We start from the raw sequence: 26,408 nt of genomic DNA, 5'->3' as shown, positions 1-26,408 counted from the left end.
ACTGCAAGTGCACACTGCTGGCTTGTGTCCAGCTTTTCATCTGTGAGGACCCGCAAGTCCTTTTTGGCAGGGCTGCTCTCAGTGACTGCTTCTCCCAATCTGTACAGATCTGGAACCAATCCTAAGTGTAGCATCTTGCACTTAGCAAGATGGTTCATTAGGTTCATGTGAGTCCTCTTCCCAAACCTGTCCAGGTCCCTCTGGATTGCATCTCTTCCTTCTGTTACATAAACTGCTGCTGAGCTCAGTGTACTCTCTGTGTCAAAAGACACTGAAAGCACACTGCTGTGGTAGTGGCTGAGCTGAACCACACACTGTCTTCAGTAACTATCTAAATACAGAACTGTTTGAGAATGGTTGCTCATTTGCAGTGCACTGTTGAGTGTACATGGAGAGCTTACTACCTTTCAGTGATTAGCTTCTTATTTTGTGAGTGATTGTAAAAATGCAAATGACTTATTTTTTTATATTGGCTCCGCAACATATTTTAACTATTGAAACTCAGCAAATATTGACTGACCAATTCGTATATCCACTGGTTTTAAAGTAGTGTATATATCTCAAAATAAAACTAAATTAGCTGAGGTTCAATTGTCCTTTTTGACACCACTTTTATGAAGCATGCTAAAATTCACTGTAAGACATCTTTGGCATGTGAAATGCAAGATAAATCATGTGGGTATCTACCAGAAGTAGTAAAGATATCTTCTCAGTGAGAGCAAACAGCTCTTGAAGGTTTTTTTTGTTTTTTTTTTTTTTTTTTTGTTTTGTTTTTTTGTATGAATTTGTCATATTGTGTTTCCATCTAGCTACTTCAACTCGTGATGCCATCTTAATTTTCTTTCCCTTTAAGAGTAACTATTCTTCAATGTCTTTTTGAGGGATTTTTATTGTTTCTTTATTTGCACATTGCGTTGCACAGCTCCATTTTGCCACTAGTAATAGTGATTGTGATAAGGAGAAGCCAACCAGAGACAGAAGTCAGGCTTGTCCTCAAACTGCATCTCCCACTGATGTGGTTGGAACAGAGCACTAGTTTGATGTGTCATTGATCAGACCCTGAAAGGCAGCTATGAATTTATCTGTCCATGCTAAACAGGGAAATATCATACCTGGAAAAATACCTGTCGGCATTAGTACCAGTTGAAGTCTCTGTTAACACTGGACCTTTGAAATAGCTTTGCACTATTAAAAAAGTATTTTAAGTACATAGAAAATGTTCACTAAATCCTACAATTTTGACTTCAAATAAACAACTGTATAATATGTTGGTTTCATTTGTTTCCCACAAAGAATAAAAAGTGTTGGGTTTAGTTTCCAGGCCATTAAGTAGCTTGGATCTTGGAGATGTGTTAACTGGTTTTTTGCATCCATAATTCATAATCAGACACATAAAATGCATCTGATATTAGCTGAAATTTTTGATTCAACATTTTCAAATTTTATGAGGGTGCACAGAGGCTGTGCTGAGAATCATCAGCAATAAAATGTGATCCTTCACAATCGTACAAATCAGAGTTTTATCACTTCTGTAAAACAATTTTTTCCATTGCTACTTCTGTCATAGTGTATGGAATAATTGAAAACAAAGATTGCTGTTTAGTATGCATGTGGTTCTTGTCTGTATACTCAGGCATCTACTGCTGTAACCAAAAGTTTCTATTAGTTAGTAGATACTTAGCAAGTTGCAGAGTTGTTATTGGATTTCTGTCCTATTGATTTTTGCGATCTTTTTGCTCCATAGTGAGTCAGTAGAAGAGTGAAATATCACATGCTGAAAATGTTTCCTGCCTCTCTTGCCCTTCTACATCTTAAAGTGCAAGGCCAGACTTCTGGAGATTCAGTTCCTATCTTTCCTGAATCGGAGATGTAAGGAAACAGGCTTGCAGCTTCTTTTGTTGCTGAGGTGCCTGGTGATTTAGTGAATGTACTAAAATGTGCTAGGAGAAAAATGTGATTGGACACAGAAGTAGATATAGATGTAGATAGTGTTGAAAAATTTTGCAAGTCATGCTAGGAAGTACATGCTGTAAGACTGTTTCTTTTATGTGCCACACTAAAATATTATCTTTTGTGAGATTCTCCTTTAACTGTGAAAATGAGTTAATTAGTGCAACTAGTAAAACATAGTTCATCCTTTTTAAATACGGCAAGTAGAAATTATTCATAGTTGCTGCTTATAACTGGGCTTTTACCATTCAGGAAGAATTCTGAATACGATGTGTGGCTGCAAAGAACATGAGGAAGCCTGTGGTAGCTGTAGGTTACTCATATAACCTTGATGTCCTTCTGTTGTGTACATGCATAATAACCCGATGTCGCTTGTATTTTCTCTATGGGAGCTTTTGTTTCTTTCATCAAATAGTGTGCGTTCTGAATAGGTACATAGTGGATAAGGCTTATTTCTGTAATTGGCTGAAGAGCAAGGAACTTTAGAGAACACTTTCTGGAGTCAGGCTACTGTGAAGATTGTTGTAGGTTCTGATGAAAAATTCTGAAACTTTCTCTGGTAAATGAGTTAAGCCAACAGTGTTGTTACTCTGTATGATTAGTGTGGCATAAAAGTCAGGCACTTTCAGAAGAAATTCTGTCTTCAAGCTCAGGCAGTGCCAGTTTTGGCTACTACACTACCAACATTGATTTCTGTGTCTAGGTTTACTGTGCGTTAGTTCTCTTTCACCTCATGGGCTGCTAAGAAAATGATTGTATTAATGTTTGTAAAACACTGCTAATTTGGTCAGCAATTTAAAGCCTGTCAAGGAATACATACTTCTGCATTCATGGGTGCTAAGGTTAGGCTAGACTGTAGGAATTAGAAGAAGCGATAGACAGGCAGCGTCTGTGCTGCAGTCTAGAGCTGTAATTGCAGTTTATGAAGTTCATCTTAAGAAGTTCGAGCCTGATCAGTGTGCAAATGGGTTTTTGCTGTTTACACAGAAAACAGAAGGCAGCCCATATTTAAAAAAAAATGCAAGACTGTGGAAATTATATATGTGGGCTCAAGTCTTCAATGATGTGACCATGTGATTTATCAGTAGAGGTGGTGATGTTTAAAAACTACCACAAATGTATGTTTTTGCCCTGCAGCACTTCTTATGAGATTATCAAATGATATCTGCATTGTGCAGTGAGACTGGACTGCTTTGGGAGAAAACTGTGAAATTAAGGACACTGCCCTAGTGTGTTTATCATGAGAACAGAGGAAGGTGGCATAGGATCCTCTTTGACTTTTGGCAGGTTGACGCTTGCTGTTAGCGCAATGGTTAGGAACAAACTATCTAGTGATTTACCAGGTACCCATTTACTATAGGTGCTATGCCTGAGAACTGATCATTTATTTGGAATTTTCTGTGTTCTTTGGATAGTGTCCATAAAAGCCAAATACTAGTAATGAAACAGTATAATTTTATAACAGTTATCATGTGCACAAGTGTGTGTTTCTTTGCTTAAATAAATTGGTTTGATCTTCAGTATCTCAAAAGTACTTTTATGTGTTTCCTCATAACTCCACCTTCAGGTAGGGAAGCGCTGTTATACAATTGTGTTTTACGGGAGGGAAACTGGAGAACACAAACTGATATTAATTAATCTGGCAATTGAAAATAACAGGGCATGAGATCTCTTTCAGTCATAGCTTTGTGTTTGGTTCTCTGACATTTCTCTGTTTGCTTCAAAGCGACAATGGTGTGGCTAAGTCACTTCAGTGTTAAGTGTTAATAGGTGCTCTTTGTAACTGTAAAGCTTTTTTTGGTTTGTTTCTCATGATTTTTGTTTTGCTTTCAGATGTGGTGAAGAGCCTCTGTTTTCATCTGTACAGTTTATAGTGCCTTAAAGATGGGGTTTGGAAGTGACTTGAAGTATTCGCATGATGCTTTATTAAAACTGCAAGACTGGGAACTACGACTGCTCGAAACGGTCAAGAAATTTATGGTCATGCGTGTAAAAAGTGATAAAGAATATGCCTCCACTTTACAGAATCTTTGTAATCAGGTAGATAAAGAAAGCACTTGTCAATTGGATTATATCAGCAATGTATCCAAGGTAAGACTGAGGAATTATGAGTTTGGAATATCCTTAGAATTAAATATTTGATTTTTGTTTGTTTTGTTTGAGTTGGATTCTTCCTGATTCATCTTCTTGGGAGTTAATGTTTCTGAAGTTTTTAACTGCTTTTAGTTCTTTGCTGGATTGTGGAGCACTTGAACTCCAGTCTTGCTTTGAATTTAGTAAGTAAAATAGAGTCCTAAATTCTGAAATTTTGTGTCTCCATGCTTCACCTCCTTTGTTTTGAAAACAAAATATGTTACAGTGAGCTTTTCTTTTGAGACAGTTAAATGGAAACTATTGTTTATGTTGTATAGAATTTGTGACAGAAATAGAAAAATGCCAGGAAACTTAAGGCAGAGTGTAGCATACCAACTGTTATTCACACCACAGTGTGTGATGTTAAAACAAAAACTTAATTCAGGATGTTCCTTGTACTTGTGAAGTTATTTTCCATCCAATTTACAATAATTTTGTTGATCTTTCTATAAAGTAAGGCTATGTTTTCCCCAAGTTATTGTCAGGCTTGCAGTAAGTACAGTGAAGGTGTAGTTGAAGGAAACTTCCCTGTTCCACCTGCTAGTAACCTTTCCTCTTGATTTCGATTCCTTTCTGACTATAGAACGTAATTCTGTTTTATGGCTTATTCAATTTTTGATCCTTCTGCTGCTGCAGTGCTTACACAGTTCCGTCAGTCTGGCATGAATCCTGCTCTCTGCAGAAGGCTGGTTTGGGGACAAGTTAAATTCTACACAAAGCATTTTTTATGCAGTGTGCTTATGAAGTTGCTGCTTGAGATCAAGTTATGGCATTGCAGCAGGAGCATTAGTGCTCTGTTTGCAGCCGTCTCGATCGGTACTAGTGAAAGTAAAGTGACTGCGGCTTGAAAGCTGCACTGAAGTAGCTAGCTTGCTTCAGCTGCCCTGAAATAGCACTGGGTAGTGTTTATCTGTAATGAATTCTGTTGTTGCCTGCCCCACCCAATATTTCTTGTCTTGTAAGCTGCTGCGCTTGTTCTTTTGTGTTTGTTTTTTTTCATCTATTGCGTTTTGGTGGTATGTTTGAAATGCTGTTCACATAGTTATGTATCTTACCCACAGTTGTGATGATTTTGGTAAATTTACATAAAACTTTTTTCTTCACTGATGGCAAAATCATGTATTTTTTTCAAGCTTTCTGCTGTCAGATCCCAGAGTTTTTACAGAATTACAACAATACTATTAATATTTCTTGCTGTTGCTGCCCCACTGGGATTCTTCTTATGTGGTAGCAAAAAAGCCTTGCAGTGCTTATGGGTAACAAAACAGAGTGGATTCTGGCTAAAATGGTAAAGGAGCACTGGCACCTTCTGAATGCTGAGCATTGCAACCCTTCAGGTTCACCTTCAGGTGATTAGCTCTCTGCTCAGTTGAGCCTCTATAAGAAGTTGAATACGTGTCTTAAGCCATTTTCTATGCAGGTTAAACAGAAGCATTTGTTTCACATTTTTAAGTGCTGTTTTGGATGTTGCTACTCAAGTTAATCTTTCAGGTTACTTTTGTTACTTTCATTTCATTTTTCTGTCGAGGAAGTGCTGTTTTCCTCCTAAGCCTCTGATCTCTGATCTTTCACATAACTACAAAAATATTCATGTAATACTGATAGAGCATTTGCATAGGCTTGCCTTGAAATTAGACTGTCAGCTTGGATTTTATGCTGGCAGAGTGATATATTGTCATATTGCTTTTAGTCGGTAAAATATCTAAGTTATCATTTGATTACTTGAGCTGTTCTAATATACATATTGCTATTTAATTATTCTTTTTGTCTCTTTCTGACATTTTACATAATTAAAATCTGACACAATTTTTGTGGGATGTAAATAGTATCTTATACTTCCTGAATTAAAATACTGTCTCTGCATACTTATGTATGTTTTGTGTGCATACGTGTCTAAAAATGTTTTCTAATCAAACAATGTTATATTTTACAGTTTTTGCTGGATCGTGGGTTTTTATAGGAAAGGAAGTGCTTTGCCTTTCTGATGACTCCACCCAGCTGCTTTTTTGTCCTTTAAATCTTAATTTTTGTAGTTTTTCTCCTATTATAGTCTTTCACCTTCTGCTATTTAAAAACAATAACATTTTACAGAACACAGAAATCTTGTTCAACTAGTGCTTTCTCATCTAAAAAGAGGAATATGAGGAAAGGGAAAATGTGCAAATTATTTTATTTGTTTTTTAAATAGATCACTTTTCTTTTGGTGTCAGTCTTGGGTTAATTTTTAAATAGAAGGACAGGTTTTTGCTAGGTGTCAGACTTACTTGGGCTTGTTTGGTGAATTGTAGGCTATGTATTTCTTTATTGATTGAAACTGTGTTTGTCTGGCAATAAATCACTCAAAGAAATGCATTACTTTTATTACTTTTTCACCTCCGAGAGTGCTATGATGAGCTTTTCTGTAACCACTCTTCTCATATGTATTTTTGATGTTATTTTTATTGTACACAGCTTTGTGACATGGCTTCTGAAGTCATTTGGAAAGTTCTCTGTAAATGGAGAGATAAACACTTTTCAGATGTAATCAGTAATCTTCAGACTCTGAGCTTATTATATAACATCACGCTTAAAGCAGTTATGCCAGTGGTTGCTAGAATTCTTATCAGCTAAAGGAAATATTAAAGATGGTTTACTGCATACAGGAATTAACTGTCTTTCATTTTGTTCTCTAAATTACAGTTGGCTAGCAGCATTGTTGTGTATAAGTATGTATGCATATGTATGTATGTACATGCTCATATAAACATACATATGTATGTTTGTATATGATAAAAAAGGTGAGATCTGCCAAACAAATGGATTTTGTAAGTTTTCACAATACAAGGTGTATTTCTATGTTTAAAAATATCAAGACAAGTGCCATTAAAACTAATGTACCAGCTGCATTCAATAACTGGTAATTGTATTGGAAACAGCCACGCTGAAATGTTAACTGCAGTACAGCAGTCTGTGTTAGTGAGTTATATCTAATGAATCCAATGCTGTTCCTGTCAACAAAGTGTAATGGGCAAGGGTTTTTAAGGGTAACAAATACTTTTATCTGAACTGAACTCTAATTCTTGACTTTTTGTCTGTAGTGCACCAAAAGTGTCTCTGTTCAGCACTCAGTTCTTATCAAAAGCCACGATATGTTAAGCAGTCCTGAAAACAGACTGATGGGATGGCTAAAGAAGTTATTAAAGTAAGGTTGCAAAAAGCCACTTGGTTGCCATGACAGGGAACTTCTAATCTGTTAGCAGCATTACATCACGCTGCTGCTGGTGGCTTGGTGCTGTCAGTTATGTGAAGCAGCTGGCAAATGGTGTTCTCCTGAACAGTAATAATTCAAGTGCTTATCACTGTGAGGTATTTAGACCAGGACAAAGAAGTCATTTATCGATCAGAGTAAATGATCAGGTGGTGGGAAAGCAAAGAGCACAGGAATGTGCTTGTCAGATGTGTTGAAGATGTGATCTGAAAAAAGCTGTAGAGCTTTCATGAGTGTTCAGAAGTGCAAAGAGTACTCTGTGGAGTGACTGTGTGATGCTGTGTTTTTCTCCCTGGTGCTTTTTTTATGAGTTTACGACTAAGTTCACTGCATGATTTTGTTACAGGAGAAGGAATTTTTGTGGAAGATCTCAAGTGAATTTGGGAAGTTCAGTTTTTATTTGTTGTTGTTTATTTGTTTGTTTTTAACTGAATGCATCTTTTACCACAACCCATTTTCATTGTTTAGTTATTTGTAAGCTAGAATAAGTGACTCTTCTCTCCTGATTTTATTTTATTTTTTTATAGTCTTGGTTGCTCGTAGTACAACAAACAGAACAGCTGAGCAAAATAATGAAGACACATGCAGAAGATCTTAATTCTGGGCCTTTACATAGGCTTACAATGATGATCAAGGACAAACAGCAAGTGAAGAAGAGTTACATAGGGGTTCATCAACAAATTGAAGCAGAGATGTACAAGGTATTTTATTCAAATGTTCTTCGTAGATTTACTGAAATTTTGTGTACTTAAAAAAATAACATTGAGCATTTTTTTAGATTTTGTTTTTGTTTTTTGCTATTGTAAAAGTGGTATCTAGGCTGCCTAGCTCAAATGTTAGTTGCTTCCTATATGTTTTCTCATTGCTGCTACCTGACAAGGGAGAAGAGGAAGTCTTTCTTCTGTATGAATTGATTTGGTCAGATAGTGTAGGAAATGCTCCTCGCAGATGATTCTCTGTTCCATCTTTTTTACTTTTCTCATTTTGCTGTAGACATCCACTGAAAGCTTTTATTATTGAGTGATTTTGGCAGCCTGGACTGTTTTGGGTGGGGATGGGATTCTAATCCTTATTCTAAAATATAAGTCAATTGTAAACCAAATATTAAGTCTGTAGGTGGAGGTCTTCAGGACCCTTTCTATTGTCAGTTGTGCCTGTGATATTGACAGCACTGTGTCTTGTCAGTAAAGCTGACAGAAATCTCAGTTTAATTCAGATGCTCTGGTGTAGGATTAACTGCAAATGTGAAGAAACTGATTGGTAGTCTAAAAGGTCTCACAAGAAAAGCACTGTTTCTTTCTTTTAGCAGAGATGTAGAGATCTGGAGTAGCATAAAATATAACGTACGAGTAACGTTGTACAGATATCGCAGACTAGTGAGAAAAAGATTCTCGGGCAGGTAATGAGAATAACCTTACTCTAGTACTGAACATACATCATGTTAACTGTTTGGCTTTAGTAGGACTGCTTCCATAATCTCTTGGGAGTTTGGCATCTTCCCTGGGTATTAACTGTGGGAAGTACATCATTTTTAATGCATGTTTGGTAGAGATTGTCTTACTTGATAGAGTTGCTAAGCCAAATAATCACTCACAGGCACTTATGGATTAGTGCATCTGGAAATGCTCAGGATCAAAGGTGGAGAAAAAGTGTTGTGATAAACTTACAAAGAACTTGAGAAATGGAAAAAGAAAGAAGATAACAATGAAGAAATTAGGGATAGCAAAAACAAGATTGCTGGGTATGCATATATATGCTTTTAAAAGAGCCTGTATTAAACATGCTTTTTTTTCTTTTTAAGTTCACTCTTATAAAACGCTTTTTAAAAGAAAGAGAGTAAGACTTCTTCAACAAAATATAAAGTAGACTAAACACTCCACAAATTTTTAATTACAGGCTATATTGATTTTAATCATAAGGTGAACAAAATGCATGATTGTGCAAGTTTTTTTCACAGAATCACAGATCACAGAATCACAGAATCACCCGGGTTGGAAGGGACCTCAAGGATCACGTAGTTCCAACCCCCCTGCCTAGCAGGGCCACCAAACGTACACATTCAGATCAGGTTGCCCAGGACCCCGTCCAACCTGGCCTTGAACACGTCCAAGGACAGGGCATCCACAACCTCCCTGGGCAGCCCGTTCCAGGGCCTAACCACTCTCCTTGTGAAGAACTTCCCTCTAACATCCAACCTAAATCTTCCCTCCTTCAACTTGGATCCATTTCCCCTAGTCCTGCTGTTGTCAGCCCTTCTGAAGAGTTTACTCCCCTCCTGGGTGTAGGTTCCCTTCAGGTATTGATAGGCTGCAATGAGGTCACCCCGCAGCCTTCTCTTCTCCAGGCTGAACAAGCCCAACTCCCTCAGCCTGTCCTCATAGGGGAGGTGCTCCAGCCCCCTGATCATCTTAGTTGCCCTCCTCTGGACCCTTTCCAAGATCTCTATGTCTTTCTTGTACTGAGGGCTCCACACCTGGACACAGTACTCCAGATGGGGCCTCACAAGAGCCGAGTAGAGAGGGACAATCACCTCCCTGTCCCTGCTGACCACCCCTCTCCTGATGGAGCCCAGGATCCCATTTGCCTTTCGAGCTGCCAGAGCACACTGCTGGCTCATGTTCAGTCTCTCGTCCATCAGGACCCCGAGGTCCTTCTCTGCCGAGCTGCTCTCAAGGCCCACTCCTCCCAGCCTGTACGGGTGCCTGGGGTTCTTCCGGCCCAAATGCAAAACCTTGCACTTTGCCGTGTTGAACCTCATTAGGTTCACCCGAGCCCAGCCCTCCAGCCTGTCGAGGATTAGGATTTCCATCCTAATGAATAAACTTGCACTAATTTTTATACCCCTTCTTTTCCCACTGCTTCCTTCTGCCTTCGTGGCTTTCCTAAGAAGCACTTGGATAAAGTTTTGGTTAGATGTGGTATGTTCTTTCTTTGTTAGCTGACATTATTTATTCAAAGGTTCTACGTCAGTGGAACACTTCCAGAATGGTTCCCAGAAATCCCGAACACTTTTTGTGTTCTGTGGCATTAGATCTATTTCCATTATATGTGTTAAGAAAGTACTTATAATTTCCCAGAGCATTATCCAAACCTTGTACAGAACAGTGTCTCTTTACATTTCATAATCTTTAGGGTATCTGGTAAGGAACTGTTTGCCCTTTCGTGAGGGTCCTTCTTTTCTTATTCTAGAGACCTGTACAATGAGGAATGTTTTTTGATGAAATTATTGAGAGTAATGAAAGGCACGGTTTTTAGTAAATCTTGAAGTTTATTTCAGTTTCCATTGAGATCTTTCATATTTTTTCTTTCTGTGTGAATTTTAAGGGGAAGAAGTAGACACTAGCCAAGTGGGAAATACTGTATAAATATATATTGGTATTAAGATAATCCTTAACCACTTCAGCTGCTTAAGAGTAAATAGAGGATGGAGGTGCTTTGTTTTTCTCTGTTGATGGAAAAATACATTGTGAAATTAATTTTCCTGGACCTTGAAGTTATTACAAAGGTTTTGCAGTATTGTTGGCCTAATTTAATTTCCAGCTTTCTGTTAGAAAAGAACATTCATCATTACGTGTGTGTTGTCTTCATTGCTTGCTAATCATGTTCTTCTGTCCATTGCTTAAAGTAACTTCATAATACGAGTGCGCTGTAAATTTTATTTCTCCTGTGCTATCTCTTTTAGTCAGTAATAACAGCAGTTGTGAATGATTTTACGGTACAAATTAATGTGAGAATATGGGATGAATAGTTCGCAAAAGATCTTACATTCTTATTTTTAAATTGAGCCTTTGCACAGGTGGTCCAGAAGTAGGAATTACATGCAGTGTCTTGTTTGCTCTTGAGGGAGTTTCCCTGAGTCTTCAAGTGTTGCTCGTGAGAGTGAGAATAATGGTATCTGGGCCTTATCTCACAAAGAAAGGAGGGATTGTGAATGCTAGTTTTCTTCATGCCTTTTGCACAAGGACGAGTTTTTCTGTAGAACAGACTTCCTTTTCTATGCAATGCAACGTGTGCTTTCATTAGATTAAGTTCCTCTTCCATGGTAGCCCATTGTGAGAGAATGTTGCTTTGTCAAAGGTTTTACATTTCTTCAATATTTATGTCAACTTTGTGGTATTGTAGTGACTGGTTTGTAATGAACTTGTGTTACATGTTCATGAATTATGAATATTTTTGAGCAGTGAACTAATTTTCACACTGTAAATGAAAATAGAAGGTTGAAGTTTAGTATTCTGTGATGCAAAATGGAATAAGTGTGTCTGTTGAAAGAAACTCTGCTAGTACTTCATTTCACAGTACTTTTTAAAATTTTTTGTCAATTTAAGTTTCATGGCAGATAGATTTATTCATGCACAGTAGCTACTTCTAAGCTATTTGCATAAAATTTTAGATCCAAAAGTTCTACTGTATTTGTATTTTGAGACATTAGAAGAATTCCTTCTTGTGTGAATGTTTTCATCTTGTATGGTTTAATGATCGTCCTTTTTGGTGCTTTTTTCACTTTGACTGAAGTGGAATAGTGTTTACACTAAGTTAGATTTCCTAAATGTTTCTCCTTACGCTGTGCTGCAGAGATGCAAACGGGGAAATCACTTTCAGGCCTCTTATTTCATTCTGAACATTCATTGATTTTTGATTTTGTCACGGTGCATAATAGTCTGATAGGATTATTGCAAGCCGATAAAAAGTGGCAGCATCCTTATTTTTGGAGTAAATCTTATATGACATCTTTAATGTTGAGAGTAAGTATTTTTTATGCTCTTTTTGTTTCTGTTTTCTTAAAGGTCACAAAGACAGAACTTGAGAAACTAAAATCTAGCTATAGACAACTAATAAAAGAAGTAAATTCTGCCAAAGAAAAGTATAAAGAAGCCGTGGCTAAAGGTATGACTGACTTTAGTTTATGTGCTCACTATTGCCTTTTTTCAAATGTAATGCAACTTTAGAGTGAAACGAGATAATGCTTTTATTTTGAACAACTTAATGAAGATGAAAATTCATTCAGAATCTTAAGAAAAGCTAGTTGTCATCAAGATAGCTTGTTGATACACTGAAAATGATAAAAATGAAAAAAAAGAAAAGTGGTAGTCCTTCATGACAAAAGAAAGATTACTTCTTTAAGCTCTTGAGTTATTCCTTTAGTGGATGCATTGCAGTGTAAAATTGCTCTTATGGACAGTATTAGTAGTGAAAATCAGGTTGCAGATCCTGATGTACATCATAGCTGCAGCCTCCTTGTGTCTTATGACCTATTATGGCTTGCTGAACAGCATCATTGATGCTGTTTGATGATAGCGTCATCAATTCTGATGACAGTAGAATAGATCTAAAACTTTTCAGCATTAAGGAGCAGGAGAAAAAAAATTTAAAAGTGATGTGTCCAAACTTCATAAATTTTGACTTCCAGTGAATTGTGTTAATGGTTAGGATGATGAAAGACTTTGCTATAGGATATTTTGAAATACCTTGTTAATAATTGGTCTCACTTGCCTGAGATTCTTTTTCGTTAAATGAAATTAATTGCATGATGGTGCATAAATACAATTCCAACTGCAGTGTTTTTATGTCATTCTGATTAACTGATCTAATACTTGTATAGAATATAACATCCAAAAGCTGTTTTTGAGACACTTACTGTGTATTTTCCTGCTTCCATTTAGTATTTGTTTTCCATTAATACAGTTCATGGTTGGTTGAACTTCCTCTACTGTTTTACTGTTTACTTAACAGACACTGAATATCAGAAAAACTGTTCTTCCCCCTAAGAATTTCAGTATTATTTTGCTACTACTGCACCTCAGACCATGGTATTGCTTCTGTATTACCTGTATGCAGCTAAAATGGTTGTGTATTTGCTGGTCAGCTGAGCTGTTTGAGTATTGTTAAGCCATGGTATTTTCACAGTGTTTCTGAGCCCTCAGGTTGTCAAAGTAGTTTGCAAGATGAACCAGTTAGGGAAGTCTTAAAATTATAGTATTTCATTATTCCAGGCATTAGTTGAATAGCAGCAGCTTACTCAAGTGATGTGCTATTAGGAGATAGTCTTTTTGTTAACATGAAAACTGGTTTGGTTTTTGAGTCTCTCAAGAATGATTGAAAGCAAGGGAAGGAATGCTGCGTACAGTAACAGTGGGAGGGCATAGCTGAATATTGGAAATAAGCTGAAAATATTTAGTTAAACAGAAAAATGAAAATTGTTGTCACTGACTCTCAGAAGAAACATGAGCCAGTTCATTTCTGCTTTTGGAAAATATGATTCTTGACAGACTCTGTTCCTCTGGAAAACCAACTCTTCATTACTCTTCATTACACTCTTCATTCAGTGTCTGACCCCTCCTGTCAAGAGCAGAAGAAAACAGCTACTCTGCAGGAAATACGATTTAGTCCTTGCTCCTGGGCTGGAGCTGCTAAGTCTGCAGAGTACACATGCAAGTTAGTCAACATCAAAGCAAGTCATAACAAAGGAATGACTTAGAAATTTCTGTTTTGCAATTGTAATCATTATGCAATTTGGTGACTGTATGGTTTATAGCAATACTTACAGTATTTCTACTAAGAAAATACTGAAACAACTACTGAGAGAGGTACATGCGTTTCTCTACCTAGGGAAGACAGTTCCTTTGAGTCGTTAAAAGCATACTTAGATTTTAAGCTGAACGCTTAGAGTGTTTAAGTGAAAAAGTGAAAGTGGCAAAATTGGGAATTATTGATAGTGATCTTCTTTAGAAGAAGTTGATTTTATGATTTTTTTAGCTCAGCTTTTTGGCTAACCTGTGTCATACTTTACACCAGCTAACAGGACAGTCATTTAGAACCAGCATGTTGATGCTTTAGAGAGTTACAGCTGCTTTCTTTTCTAACTAAAAATACAAAGAGAATCTGAGGAATGAGAATAAAAGTTAAGTGATGAATTATGACACCAGGTAATTACTAGCTGTGTTTCTAGTGGGGAATGGGAAGGTGACTGGAGGAGATTTTGCCTGGAGAAGGAGAAGCTATTTCACAGTGAGGAAAATGGAACTGCTTTCTGAAGGATGCAGGAATTTCATTATGCAAGGATTTGTGCTCTCCAGAGCGGAGAGAGGTGAAAGTGACAGAGATGGTGTGTCAGGAGTTCTGGGAAGCCCCCCTGCAGCATATCTTTTGCTCTTCCCTCTGGGAGAATAGTGGCACACCTGAGCAGATGATGCACTGCTAACTCCCACTTGCTTAGACTGCATTTTACTGCCCTGTTCTGGCTGCCAGTGTCTGCTGCCGTGTTGGTCAGAAATCGTCGAATCACAGGATCATTTGGGGTGAATTCCCTGCCATGGGCAGGGTTACCAGCTCCTAGATTATGCTCCTCAGGGTCCCATCCAGGCTAGCTGTGAAAATCTCCGGGGGTGGCTCATTCACAATTTATTGAGTAAAGCATGTCCACCTAACGTCTAACATAAATCTCCCCCCCTTTTAGTTAGAACAATTCCCCCTTGTCTTATCACTACTCAGACTGTAAAAAGTTGGTCTCTTGTTCATAAGCTCCCCTCAAGTACTGAAAGGCCACAATGAGGTCTTGCTAGAGCTTTCTCTCAAGTGAAGAAACCTGGCAGCCTAAGCTGTTCTTTGTAGAAGAAGTGCTCCTGCCTGTGGATCACCCTTGTGGCCCTCCTCTGGACCTGCTCCAATTGCTCCATGTCTTTCTTTTCTGAGCTCTCCAGACCTAAGGCCTCATGAAGACAGAGCAGAGGGGGGCAATCACCTCCATCACCTTCCGCATCAACCTCTTTTAATGCAGACCAGGATACTGTTGGCTTTCCAGGCTGTGTGTACACACAGCTGCTCATGTGAAGCTTGTCATCCACCAGAACTCCCCAAATTCTCGTCCACAAGGCTACCCTCAAAGAGTTTTTCTGCACACGTGTATATTGCCCTAACCCAGATGCAGTGCCTTGCACTTGACCTTGTTGAACCTTACTGAACCTCTTCTGTGCCTGCTTCTTAAGTTTGTATATGTCCTTTTGCATGGCATTCTTTCCATTCGTAATATCAACTGAACCACTCAGTTTAGTGCTGTCTGCAGTCCTGCAGAGGTCCCACTGTGTGTGTTGGTGATAAGGATGCTGAAGAACGCTGGTCTCAGGACAGACATCTGGGAGGCACCACTCATGACCAGCCTCCACCTGGGCATAGATCTGTTGACAACAGCTCTCTGGCTATGACCATCCAACCAGTTTCTTTTTCCACTGACTAGTCCAGGCTTCAAATCCATATCTTTCCAATTTAGAGATATGATGTGGTATGAGACCGTGTTAAAATTAGATGACACTGGTCACTCTTCCCTTTCCAATTGATGCTGTCATTCAATCTTAGAAGGGCACCAGATTTTTTAGGCACAACTTGCTGTCAGTGTAGCTCTGCTGGTTGTCCTGGACCACCTCCCTGCCTTGCATGTGCCTTAACAGATCTTCCAGGAGGATCTGTTCTATGATCTCTTCCCAGGCACAGAGGTGAGGATCAATGGCCTGTAGTTTCTTGGGTTTTCCTTTCTACCATTCTTAAAAACAGGAGTGATGTTTTCATTAGCGACATGATTTGCTGTTCTTTTGTGGACCAGTGATTACCGTGGGAGTCACAAATGTAGCTTGGCTGGTTGTGCTTGGGTGTGGAGATCTCTTTGTCAGGCAGTCTGATTGTTGCTTATCATTTGATTGATGAGCAGTTTTTGTCCTTTACAGTCCTTACTTCTGTCTATGATTTTATGGGTCATGAGAGAAGGGTAAAGTCACAGACTGAACTGATTCAGTGCTTCTGATGATGTATACTTACCAGCTGAGAATCTGCACAAATTCTTTCTAATAATCTCTTCTGGTTTTAAAACATTTGAATTGGAACATTTTGTAATAATGTGCTCGGAATGCACAGTGTGTTCATCTACAGAATTGAGCCAGTAGGGCATGTTGGGGTCATTTGGAGAAAAGCTTGAGAACTACTGAGCTATCTTTATATAGTGAAATAGATGCCCTTTGTAGTCTTTTGCATGTGTGCTGTACAGAAGAAAAATTGTCATCTTCTTACAGCAGTGTCCCATAGTGACAATTGCATATTGTACGTACACTTCTAAACCTGCAGTGATATTCTAACACAATGATGCTGAGTAACAGAGTAATTAAATAGAATGCAGCATATTGACTTAGCTGCTACAGGAAAATGCATCAAAACAAAATGTATGCCAGATGGAAAGACATTGTTTTTCCCAACCAGAGGTCACAAAGTTCTAAAAAGTTTCATAAATAATAAGTAAAGAATACAAACTGGAAACCGTAGAACAGTTGTTGACATTTCTCACTACAATTTGAGTCTCAGTTTTCCTACACCTTAAAAAAACAAAAAACAAAAACAAAAAAAAATATAAAAGGAAAGCATTAATTCTTAGACTAGCATTTATTTTTATAGCCGATTTTGGTATTTGGTGTTAAAATGTGAAACAATTTTGTATCAGGTAATCTTTGCAAGCTGAAATATTGCCAGTATTGCTGTGGTAGGTTCATACTGGATTTTAGTACAATATCATCTTTACACAACAATGTTTATAGTTTTACTGGAAATACATCTTGTGAAGATGTTTACTGCATTCTTGTTGCTAGTTAATTACTGACTGAATGTGGAAACTATTGTAACATTTTTAAGTAACAGAATGGCTCCAAAATAAACAGTATAGAGATTTAGTATATTATTTCATTATTTCATTTTGTGCTGCTCCTGTATGGTGGAATATCACATATGAGATTTCTCTAGGCTGGCTTATGTTCCCTGACAATGTTGTGATTTAGGGGAGACTGGAAACCTAGCACACTACAGAGCATTGCATCAGATGAAAGAACGATTTTTGAAACCTGCAACTCTTGTGATACGATTCTTTAGATTTCATTTGTCTTTTGTGTTATATATTGAATGTTCACAAATAAGACAGCAGCTAAAAAGGCTTTCATTCAAATTGTTGTCCTGCTACTCTTTGTGCTATCTGAGTGGCCAGGAAATACTTTTATTAGGTGGCTGGTGCATTAATTCTGTCTGTAAAATAGTGATTATACTATTACATTTCCTTGTGGCATGTGTTGCCTTTAGGGTTTACTGAGATGGGAAAAACTCTTGAGTTTAATTTTGACTGAACCTAATGTTGTAAGATGAAACAAATATTGTTTGTTGAACCAATCTGTCTTATTCACAGATGTCAGCAGGCTGGGATGGATTTCAAATCAATCATAAAATTGTTTGAGTTGAAAGGAGCACTCAGTGGCCATCTAGTCCAACTCACATGCAATGAACAGGACACCTAAGCCACGTCAATTTGCTCAGAGCCCCATCCAGCCTGACTTTGAATATCTCCAAGGATGGGGTATCCACTGACTCTTTGTGAAGCCCTGTTCCAGTGCCCTACTGCCCTTGTTGTAAAATCATCTTCCTTATATCCAGTATAAATCTCTCTTCCTTTAGTTTGAAACCATTTTCCCTTGTCCTTTCTCAGCAGATCCTGCTAAAGAGTCTGTCCCCTTCTTTCTTACAGTCTTCCCTTTTATGATACTGAAATACAGCTCTTAGATCTCTCTGGAGCTTTTTCTCTCTCAGCATGTTCTGGCAGGGGAGGGTGTTCCACTGGATCATTTCTGTGGCCCTCCTCTGGACATACTTCAATAGATCTGTCTCTCCTGTGCTGAGGACTCACATCTGGATGCAGTTCTCTAGTTGAAGCCTCACCAGCACAGAGCAGATGGGCAGCATCACCTCCCTCTCCTTGCTTCTTTTGATGCAGCCCAGGATAAAGTTGGATTGCTGGGCTGTGAGGACTCATTGCTGACTCATGTGTGCTTGCCATCCACCATCCAGTATGCCCATGTCCTTCTTGGCAGGCCTGTGCTCTTCTTGGCCTACAGCTTGCATTGTTAGTGGGCGTGAGTACTCTGTTGTAGCTCATAGGCACTACAGCAGTGCTTGCAGATGCTAGGGTTATTTCTTCTGTGTGAAGTAAAGCTTCTAGAGAAGGAAACTCTGTGGACTTCTGATGGAATTTGGAACCATCTTCAACATATCGTTTCTACTCACAGTGGACATGCAGCACCAGGATGTTCTCTTCAGTCCTCACAAATCAGCATTTATGGGTCAGAGAATATTTTTTAATGGTGCTTATTCAAACATGTTACTGCAGATCGTGTTTCAATTCTTTTTATTTTTGTACTTTGTTTATGTAAGTACTGATATGCATAAAGTAAATAAATTTATTGAACTAACTCTTAACTCAGAAGTTTAGGTCTTCAGTGTTCTGTAAATTTGAAATCATGAAGCATATACACATAGTTTTTTTCCCGAAAGAGAAGTATTTGTTAGTTGCACTCATTATTTTGTTAGATAAGGTATGGAAGAAACTTGTTATACTTGTCTAAGAAATAAGTTGATTAGAGGAGGAAGTGGGTGATTTTCCTTGTTGAATTCATGTAGACTTCTTGCAATACATTAAGGGAAGAAAAATATCTTAGATGGAAAGAAAATGGAAGTAATATCTTTGTAGCAGTAGTCTTGAAAACCATGTCAGTTAAGAGCATTATGCTTGCATCTCTTTATTTAGAGAATAATGCTAGGGTTGACCAGTCTCAGACTTTGATTCCTAAGACAGAACTAACAAGAATCAGAATTCAGTTGTGAATTGTGTAATATTTTCTTTATTACTGAGATCAGTTACCTTGAATAAAACTACTTACTCTGCCTTGAATTATCACTATAGTCTTTATTTTTTTCTGTCCTATGGTAGAATCATAGAATGGCTTGTGTTGGAATGGACTTCAGGCGAGTTGCCAGCTACCAGATCAGCTACTAGCAGAATGCCCAAGGTACCCATCCAGCCTGGCCTTAAGCACCTTCAGGGACTGGGCATCTATGTTTTCAAAATTGCTTGCTTTAATTTAAAAAGTATGTACGATATTTACTTGAGAGAAGCAGAATACAGAGATCCCACTAGTACTCCCTCCATTCATGAATCTGTGGAAGCAGTTATAAGGATTAGTTCAAAATTCTTTAACATTAATGTATCATATTGCTTTAAAAAAATGTTGCTGGAAGATGACCAATGTGAAAGTGTTAGTCATCTCACTGATGAGATAAAAAAACATTTTAAATAGAATAAAGCAATTCAATAATAAAAAGGTGCATTCTTTTCTAGGCAGAGTGACATAATGCCCTTTGATAATGTGTCTTTCTAGAATTAATAAGAAAAATTTTCTTCTTAAAGATGTTTGTTATATTGAAAAACAAATTGAGAAGCAGCAAAATGTTCAGGAGTTACCTCTGATACTGGAAACGTTGGGAAATAAGTATATGAGAAGATAGACACAGTGCTAGAAAAACTGGTATCATAAACACTATTCACTGTCTAATAGATGGACTTTTATATGTTATTTGTGGCACTTAGGAAAAAGATTCTAAGGTAAACCAAAAAGAAACATTTTTATGACTCAAAAAGAAGTTTTATTCTGAAGATTTGCTTTGTGTACCAAAGGATGATTGATGCTTTATTCTACAATAGTAATACATTTTAAAAGCCCTAATACTTGCCCTCTTTTCTCCCCTTAAAGCTTGTCTCAAATCAGATGGTATGATAATCCAGTGAAATTTTAAGTGGCAAGCTTCTTGGCTTTTCATGGGAAGCACACCTAGATAGCCTAATAAAGGCAGATGCTAATTTAAACTAAAACCACTCATTGCATCTGAGCCGCAGAATAAGCCAAAATAGATGAGATATCCAAAGGAAACTTCTAAGGTGACGAAGGAGTGTAGCCTGTTCCATTATCTTACTATGTTCCAAGTATTACCCAGGCCATTTGTGTATTTCCTTATGATATTGTGTGGTTTGTTGCTGAAAGTTTGCTATTTGAAACATGAGCTGTCAAACACACGCTGTCTGTTTAGTAAGGGATCCTCTATCCCTGAGTCAGCTGTTTTTATCATATCCTGTCATCTCTTCTTTCTCCAATAACAAAGTACTGTCTCATCAGTACTACTCTTCAACATTGCCTGTGTTGTTTTTCCTGTTTTCACCCATAACCAGAAATTTGATCAGATTTGCTTTTGCACTTCCTGAACTGAAAGAGGCAGTGACTTAAATTTTTGATGTCATGTTTTGTCTTGGAAGTTTCTCTGAGATTCTTGCCTGTAATTTTTTTTTGTCTAGTTATTTTCTTCCCCACTGTTATTCGTATATGGTATGTCAAGATTTTCAGATGGCACTTTAATTTTTGTTTGATCAGTCTTAGAATTCTGCCACTTTCCTCTCTCCTTTGTTGAAGGAATTTAAGAACAAATAGCTCAAAAAGTAGTACTCTGATTTGGTCTTCTTGAGAATTTTTCTTAACATTGTTGCAAAGAAGTGCAAGTTAATCTTTATTTAGAGTTCCCTGGGCAGAGATGTTTGTGTGAGCTGTAGGATTTATTCATTAATTTTGGAATGAAGAAAAGCTCTGGGCTTATACTAGCATGTATCCTTTAAAGTACAGTGTTGTGGAGTTTTTTTTTGTTGTTGTTGTTTGTTTTTTTGTTTTCCTACTAGCTGATGTTCTATGTAGATACCAAGCAATTATTTCGTAGAACATTCAGTTTCAGAATTCTTCGTAACCACTTTTTGTGTTTGAGCTATCCAAAATGTTTATATTTGAACTTTTGATTTCAAGAGGAATGCTTTGAATTCCATGTTGGTCAAACCTTTGATTTTCACTGCATGCATTTTCTCTTTCAAAAGGATAAATTTATAATAAAATGATTTTATCTCTCGGATCTTCACTTGTGTTGTGGGATATTACTTAATATTTAGCTGAAACTCTTAAACTGGAAATCTTAACTGGAATCTGCTGTTGCAGAAACAATAGAGTATTGGTTATTTCTTAACCCACACTACCATGAAGCTGAATATGAAATCTGAACAGCTAAACTTCTGCTAGTTCCTAAGTGTTGTACTACAGATATCACCCCTCAGTAGATGGATCCTTGTGTGCAAATGAGTGAATATGTTGCACTGTATGTCAAAGTATTACAGTTTAAGAATTTCAAGAGAACAGTATTAACTGTAATGTAAATTTGGAAATTACACAAATGTTAAATTTTATTGAAGTTGGTGGTAGCTAAAAATAGTGAACATATAAAAGATTTTAAGCCTTTATTTAACACTTTTGACCAAACATTAAACATTGAGGGTAAAAATTGTAAGGACAAAAAATTGAGCTCCTTAGTAGAATTATGTCTTTTTAATCCAAAATATATATGAATTTTTTTCTGCCTGTGCAATATTTATTTTCTGAAGGTCAATTTCTTTGACATGTTTTCACTGTGGATTAATACATATTTAAAATATGATAAAATTTATGAGCTGATTTTTTCTTAGTTCTAAAGAGTTATCCAGTTAACATTTTGCCATTGTAAGTAAATCTGTGCTTCTAATAGAAAATACCCTATGAGAGTTTTTCTGGATGGCTCCTGTACTAAATACAACAGTTTTAAACAGAAATTGGAATACTTGACTCTCTGGAATAGTTTAACAAGAATGCCAACCTTTTCTTTGCAAATGTCAAATTTTTATAATTGAATTTTTCAAGCTGCACGGTACTGTTTGTGACCTGACATATTGTACACTCAGTTTGTTTCTATAAACATTGAACAGATTTGATGACTGATGGTGGTAGGATTATATCTATCTGTAACATTCTGTATATAGATAAGAAAAATTTGATGTTTTCCTCAATGTAAATTGACACATAGAACAACTGTGTACTCTGCCTCACTGCATTTTTCTGTTTTAAAGAATAAAGGATGGGAATAGTACTGCAGCTGCTTTTTTTTTGTTAATTACATGTTCAGAGACTGCATTTGAAAGTAGAATGTGTATGGTAAGTTGATCTAGTTTGGAATTTTTGGAGGTATTTTCCCAATGAGTAATGAGTAGCAAAGGCACTTAGTTCTTACAGCATAAAAAGGAGTAGTTTAGCTATTAACAAGTGTCATGAAAGTGATACAGTGCTGATAGTCTCTAGTTATGTAGTTGTGATTATTAGTGGTGTGATTAGCTTAGCTGTTGAAAGCTCTCTGTTGTGATGTTTACTGATGGAGCTCTGTTTGGTTTTACGTATGTTGATTTTTGTTTAACTGATAGAGTATGCAGCTTAAAGACGTGTGGACAAGCTGCACGATTTAAGCTCTTCATTCTACTGTAATATTTGGAGATAATTTTTGTTTATATAACCTAAACAGTCCAACATTTCTTTCTCTGCTGCCATCTTGACATCCTTTGCCAGTTTCCCAAGGAGTTCTCAGTGCAGTGCAAGGGTTAGGCTGTGTTTAAGCAAAACTGAGTTGTTCCAGTTTGGAGTTCCAGCTGCCTTGTCCTCTTTCATGCAGTTCCAGAACTCTCAGTACTACTTGATGGTTTCCCCTACAAACAGTATTCTGTTGTTTTCCATTATCTTTACATGTTCACATGCCTGCTATTCTCCACAAACACCATCTGGTATGTGTTTTGTCTATCAACAGCCAAACTGATGCCTTAGCCTACTGTACTTGAAAGCTGAGTGTATATTACACTTCGATTCATTCTCAGATTTGCTGAAGTCTTTTGTTAGGGGGTAATATAACCAAGTACTTGAAGAATGGGAAAGTGGAATACTACGCTATCCTACTGTCCTGTGGTCTTGGTACACTGGTGTCAGATGCGTTCAGCAGTTTCTACGTTCTGGAATACTATTCTGGCCAAGCTGTTTTTCTCCTGCCCTGCAAATGATACAGGTTTGATAGAGATCAAAAAGCTCAGTATTCTTATGTTTTGGCAAAACAAAACAAAAAAAAGTCTTCCAGTGAAGCATGATTTTTTTTAATTTGCTTGAGTCAACATCTTCAACAGCATCTTCATCATCTCATATATTAAGCCCCAGCTAATATTTCTGAGGGCTACCCACTGAGTCCCTACTTCTTGCTTTAAAAATTGATCATAGTATTTCTGTTACAATGTTCCCAGATACCCTCAGAGTTCTAAAGCTAAACAGCTTCCAGTCCTGCTAATTTCTGACGCCTCCTGGGAAAGATTGTTTATCTCTTTCACAGGGAGACATTTCAGCATGGAAAATTCGGAACGTCATTTGTAATGAACATGAATGGAAAATAGTCACATTTTTTTCTTTCCTACCAGCTCTTTCTATGTAGCTATCATGTAGGCTTTCTGACAAGCTTACTGACTCCTGTGTATTTGAAAGAGGACCAATTTGTTATTGCTGTAGAAGTTTGTCTCTCAACTTTTTTTGACATGCCTTAATGTATTTCTGTGTTTTATCAGAATATACAGTCCAGTCCTTTGTCTGTTTCTTGTTCAACAAAATTTCAGCTTTTCAAGATATACATTAAGGTTTTTAATTTTAAAAACTGTATCTTTCTTTTCTGTAATGCTTTGTGATGTGTAGTTGACATGATAAAATAGTCTTTTATTATTTAATTTATTGTAAAATTAAAAGAAATGCAGCAGCTTAAATGAGATTGTTCTAGTTAGTGTATGTTAATTTGTGCAGATAATTGTGAATCCGCACTTGATAATTGCAGATAAAGATTCATTTAAAATGCTTTTAATTCCTGGAAGAAGTAATCAGACAATTAATAAGTATCTGATTATTTATAACAAGGATATGGGGACGATCTTATAAGTCACAGTGAGGAACTGTCAATATAATTATCCTTTCATGACGATGATAAGGGCAGCGCATGATCAGGTTGGAAATATCCTAGTAGAGGTGCAGATCTGTCAGCATAAAGCTGGTTGGTGAATAGATGTTAAGGGGCTCCTATCAGGATAATGTATCATGCAGGATATATGTTGGGATTAGATGTGGGCGGTCTTTCAGTGTATCATCACTTGGATCCAGAATTTGATTGTTAAATTTACAAGTATCAGTATACCTTAAGGGAATTTAAAGTGCACAGGAGGACAGCTATAGACTTTCAGATCATTCAAGAAACTCAAGAGATGTCTAGAAATAAATAGTGTGTGTATATATACATATATATATGTTTAGTGCTAACGTTTGTGGGAACCCTTAAGTCACAACCTGAACCAGTGATTGAGCACTGGGAGCATAGATGCAAGCAATTCACCTGTGTGACTGGAACGGATGGACTCTGGGTTCTAACCTCATTTTAGGGCTGGTAGCCAAAAGGAAGCATCTCTGTTCGGAGATCTCCTTCTCCGGGAGTTTCTAGTGAGCCCTGATCCATGGAAAAGGGTGAGCTGTTTCTTCTTTATTAAGTAATTGTGATCATTGCCTTTCCTGGATGATCTGAAAACTGAAACAAGTTTAAGGTAGCTATATCAACTGCCTCCTATCCTTATAACACGATTGTATGGTGTTCAAAAAAAGCTTTTTTTGGTTTGTTTTTTGGGAGAAGTAGGAGCGTGATTTACCCTTTGGCTTCCAAAGTTGAATTTTACCTGAGGTTACACTTGTGTAAAGTTGTGAGCCATTTGGCACAAAGATTGGGTGGAAAAGGAGAGTGCATTATCTTCTGCTACATAAAAGATGAATTACAGAGGGCTGTAGAATCTATTTTTCATGTCACACATTGGTAAAATAAGCAACAGTTTAAATTTATAAATTTGTAGTGGAGAATGAAGGAATTATATAATGAGGGTGTATTTTGAGCTCGCACAGCACCAGGCCTGATTAGTACTGGGAAACTGCATAGCTATCACTGGAGATTTTAGGAAGACATGTCATGAATCTGTGTAATTACTGTGGCTAAGAGTAGAGTAGATGACCTCCTGAAGTACCTTGTAGCTCTCTGGTTCAGCACTGAACTGATCTGATAGAGCTAAGATGCAGTGTTGAGCTCCTGATCAGTGTACTGACAGTGATGAGGAAATGTTAAGTTATAGTAGAGCTGAGAGTTTTGTACAGGAGTAACAGTGCTGCAGTTCAGCTACTAATACGAGACTGCATCAGTGCTTGCTTGGGATGATATGTAGCACTAGAGTGCTTACTCAAAATAAATGATAGCTTCTGTGTAAATCTCAGCTAGCAAGACATCTCTTATTTTCCTCGTTTAAAATGTTTGTTCGCTTTGAGGCAAATGAAATGTTAGTGTTTCAGTAGTTGCGTGTGTGAATTTTTTAGTCTTTATTCTTGACAGTTATATTATTTCTATACCAGAATATACAGTGGTTTTCATGTACTTTTAGATAAAGAATTCTGGTCAAAGTAAAAGTAGTTTTTTTTCTTACCTGGAATAAGAAAACCAAGAGATTTGGTTGTATTAGAAACTTCAGAATGGTCAAATTTATTTCTTCAGCAAAATATTTTGGAAAAGTTGTATTTCCAACTAATAATAATAAAAAAACTCCATGTATTGTCAAATATCTTGGATTGATGTTTCTGTAGGATAATAATTTAAAAATAAAGTGCAAACCTATTATGAATCAATTAGATATCAGTTAGATTCATGCCACCCACAAATCTGTGTACTTTTAATTCACCTTTTCTTTTTTTGTTTTGTTTTGATTCTGTTTTCCCCTAGGAAAGGAGACTGAGAAAGCCAAAGATCGATGTGATAAAGCCACTATGAAGCTTCATATGTTGCATAATCAGTATGTATTGGCACTGAAAGGAGCACAGTTGTATCAGCACCAATATTATGACACTACGCTTCCTTTGTTACTTGATTCACTACAGAAAATGCAAGAAGAAATGATTAAAGCCCTGTAAGATACTTCCTTACATATTTTAACTTGCAAATGTGTGTAGTATTCTATTTTATTGCATAGTTAAAAATTAGTGAATTGCAATCAATTAATTAATATATCATGGGTACTGAAAAAAGCTGTTTTAAACTTTCAGTAGACAATAATTGTGCGTAAGAAAGTCTATTCAAATACAGACAGTAGTTTGGAGGGATTATTTATGCATTTTGGCTTGACACTGTTTTAATTTTTCAATTTAAGAGATTAATTACAGTGTTTACAATTTATCCTCTTCTTCATCTGGAATAATATAGAAGTTTGTTACCTTTGTAGTAGTCTCATTTTTATAAA

The 26,408-nt window shown here is 37.0% G+C and overlaps 1 protein-coding gene across 7 annotated transcripts in view; it reads left to right on the top strand.

Moving 5' to 3' along the window:
• The window catches only part of FER (FER tyrosine kinase), a 165,385-nt gene that overhangs the window by 24,799 nt on the left and 114,178 nt on the right, over positions 1–26,408 (top strand). For 6 of the 7 annotated variants that reach the window (XR_008210530.1, XM_052700998.1, XM_052701000.1 and 3 more), the window contains 4 exons: positions 3,784–4,041; positions 7,858–8,031; positions 12,115–12,214; positions 25,895–26,078. Coding sequence is in view for 6 of the 7 variants with exons in the window: in XM_052700998.1 (XP_052556958.1) it covers positions 3,835–4,041; positions 7,858–8,031; positions 12,115–12,214; positions 25,895–26,078 (665 nt within the window). In the remaining variant the exon portion in view is untranslated. Of the gene's footprint in view, positions 1–1,763; positions 1,870–3,783; positions 4,042–7,857; positions 8,032–12,114; positions 12,215–25,894; positions 26,079–26,408 lie in introns of those variants that run through there. The other variant, XM_052701001.1, reaches the window with a different exon arrangement.

The sequence above is a fragment of the Tympanuchus pallidicinctus genome, unplaced genomic scaffold, assembly GCF_026119805.1.
Source record: "Tympanuchus pallidicinctus isolate F22 unplaced genomic scaffold, pur_lepc_1.0 scaffold4, whole genome shotgun sequence".
In the NCBI taxonomy this organism is placed as follows: Eukaryota; Metazoa; Chordata; class Aves; order Galliformes; family Phasianidae; genus Tympanuchus; species Tympanuchus pallidicinctus.
The sequence above is the reverse complement of the archived record's forward strand: the minus strand, read 5'-3'. Positions and strand labels throughout refer to the sequence as shown.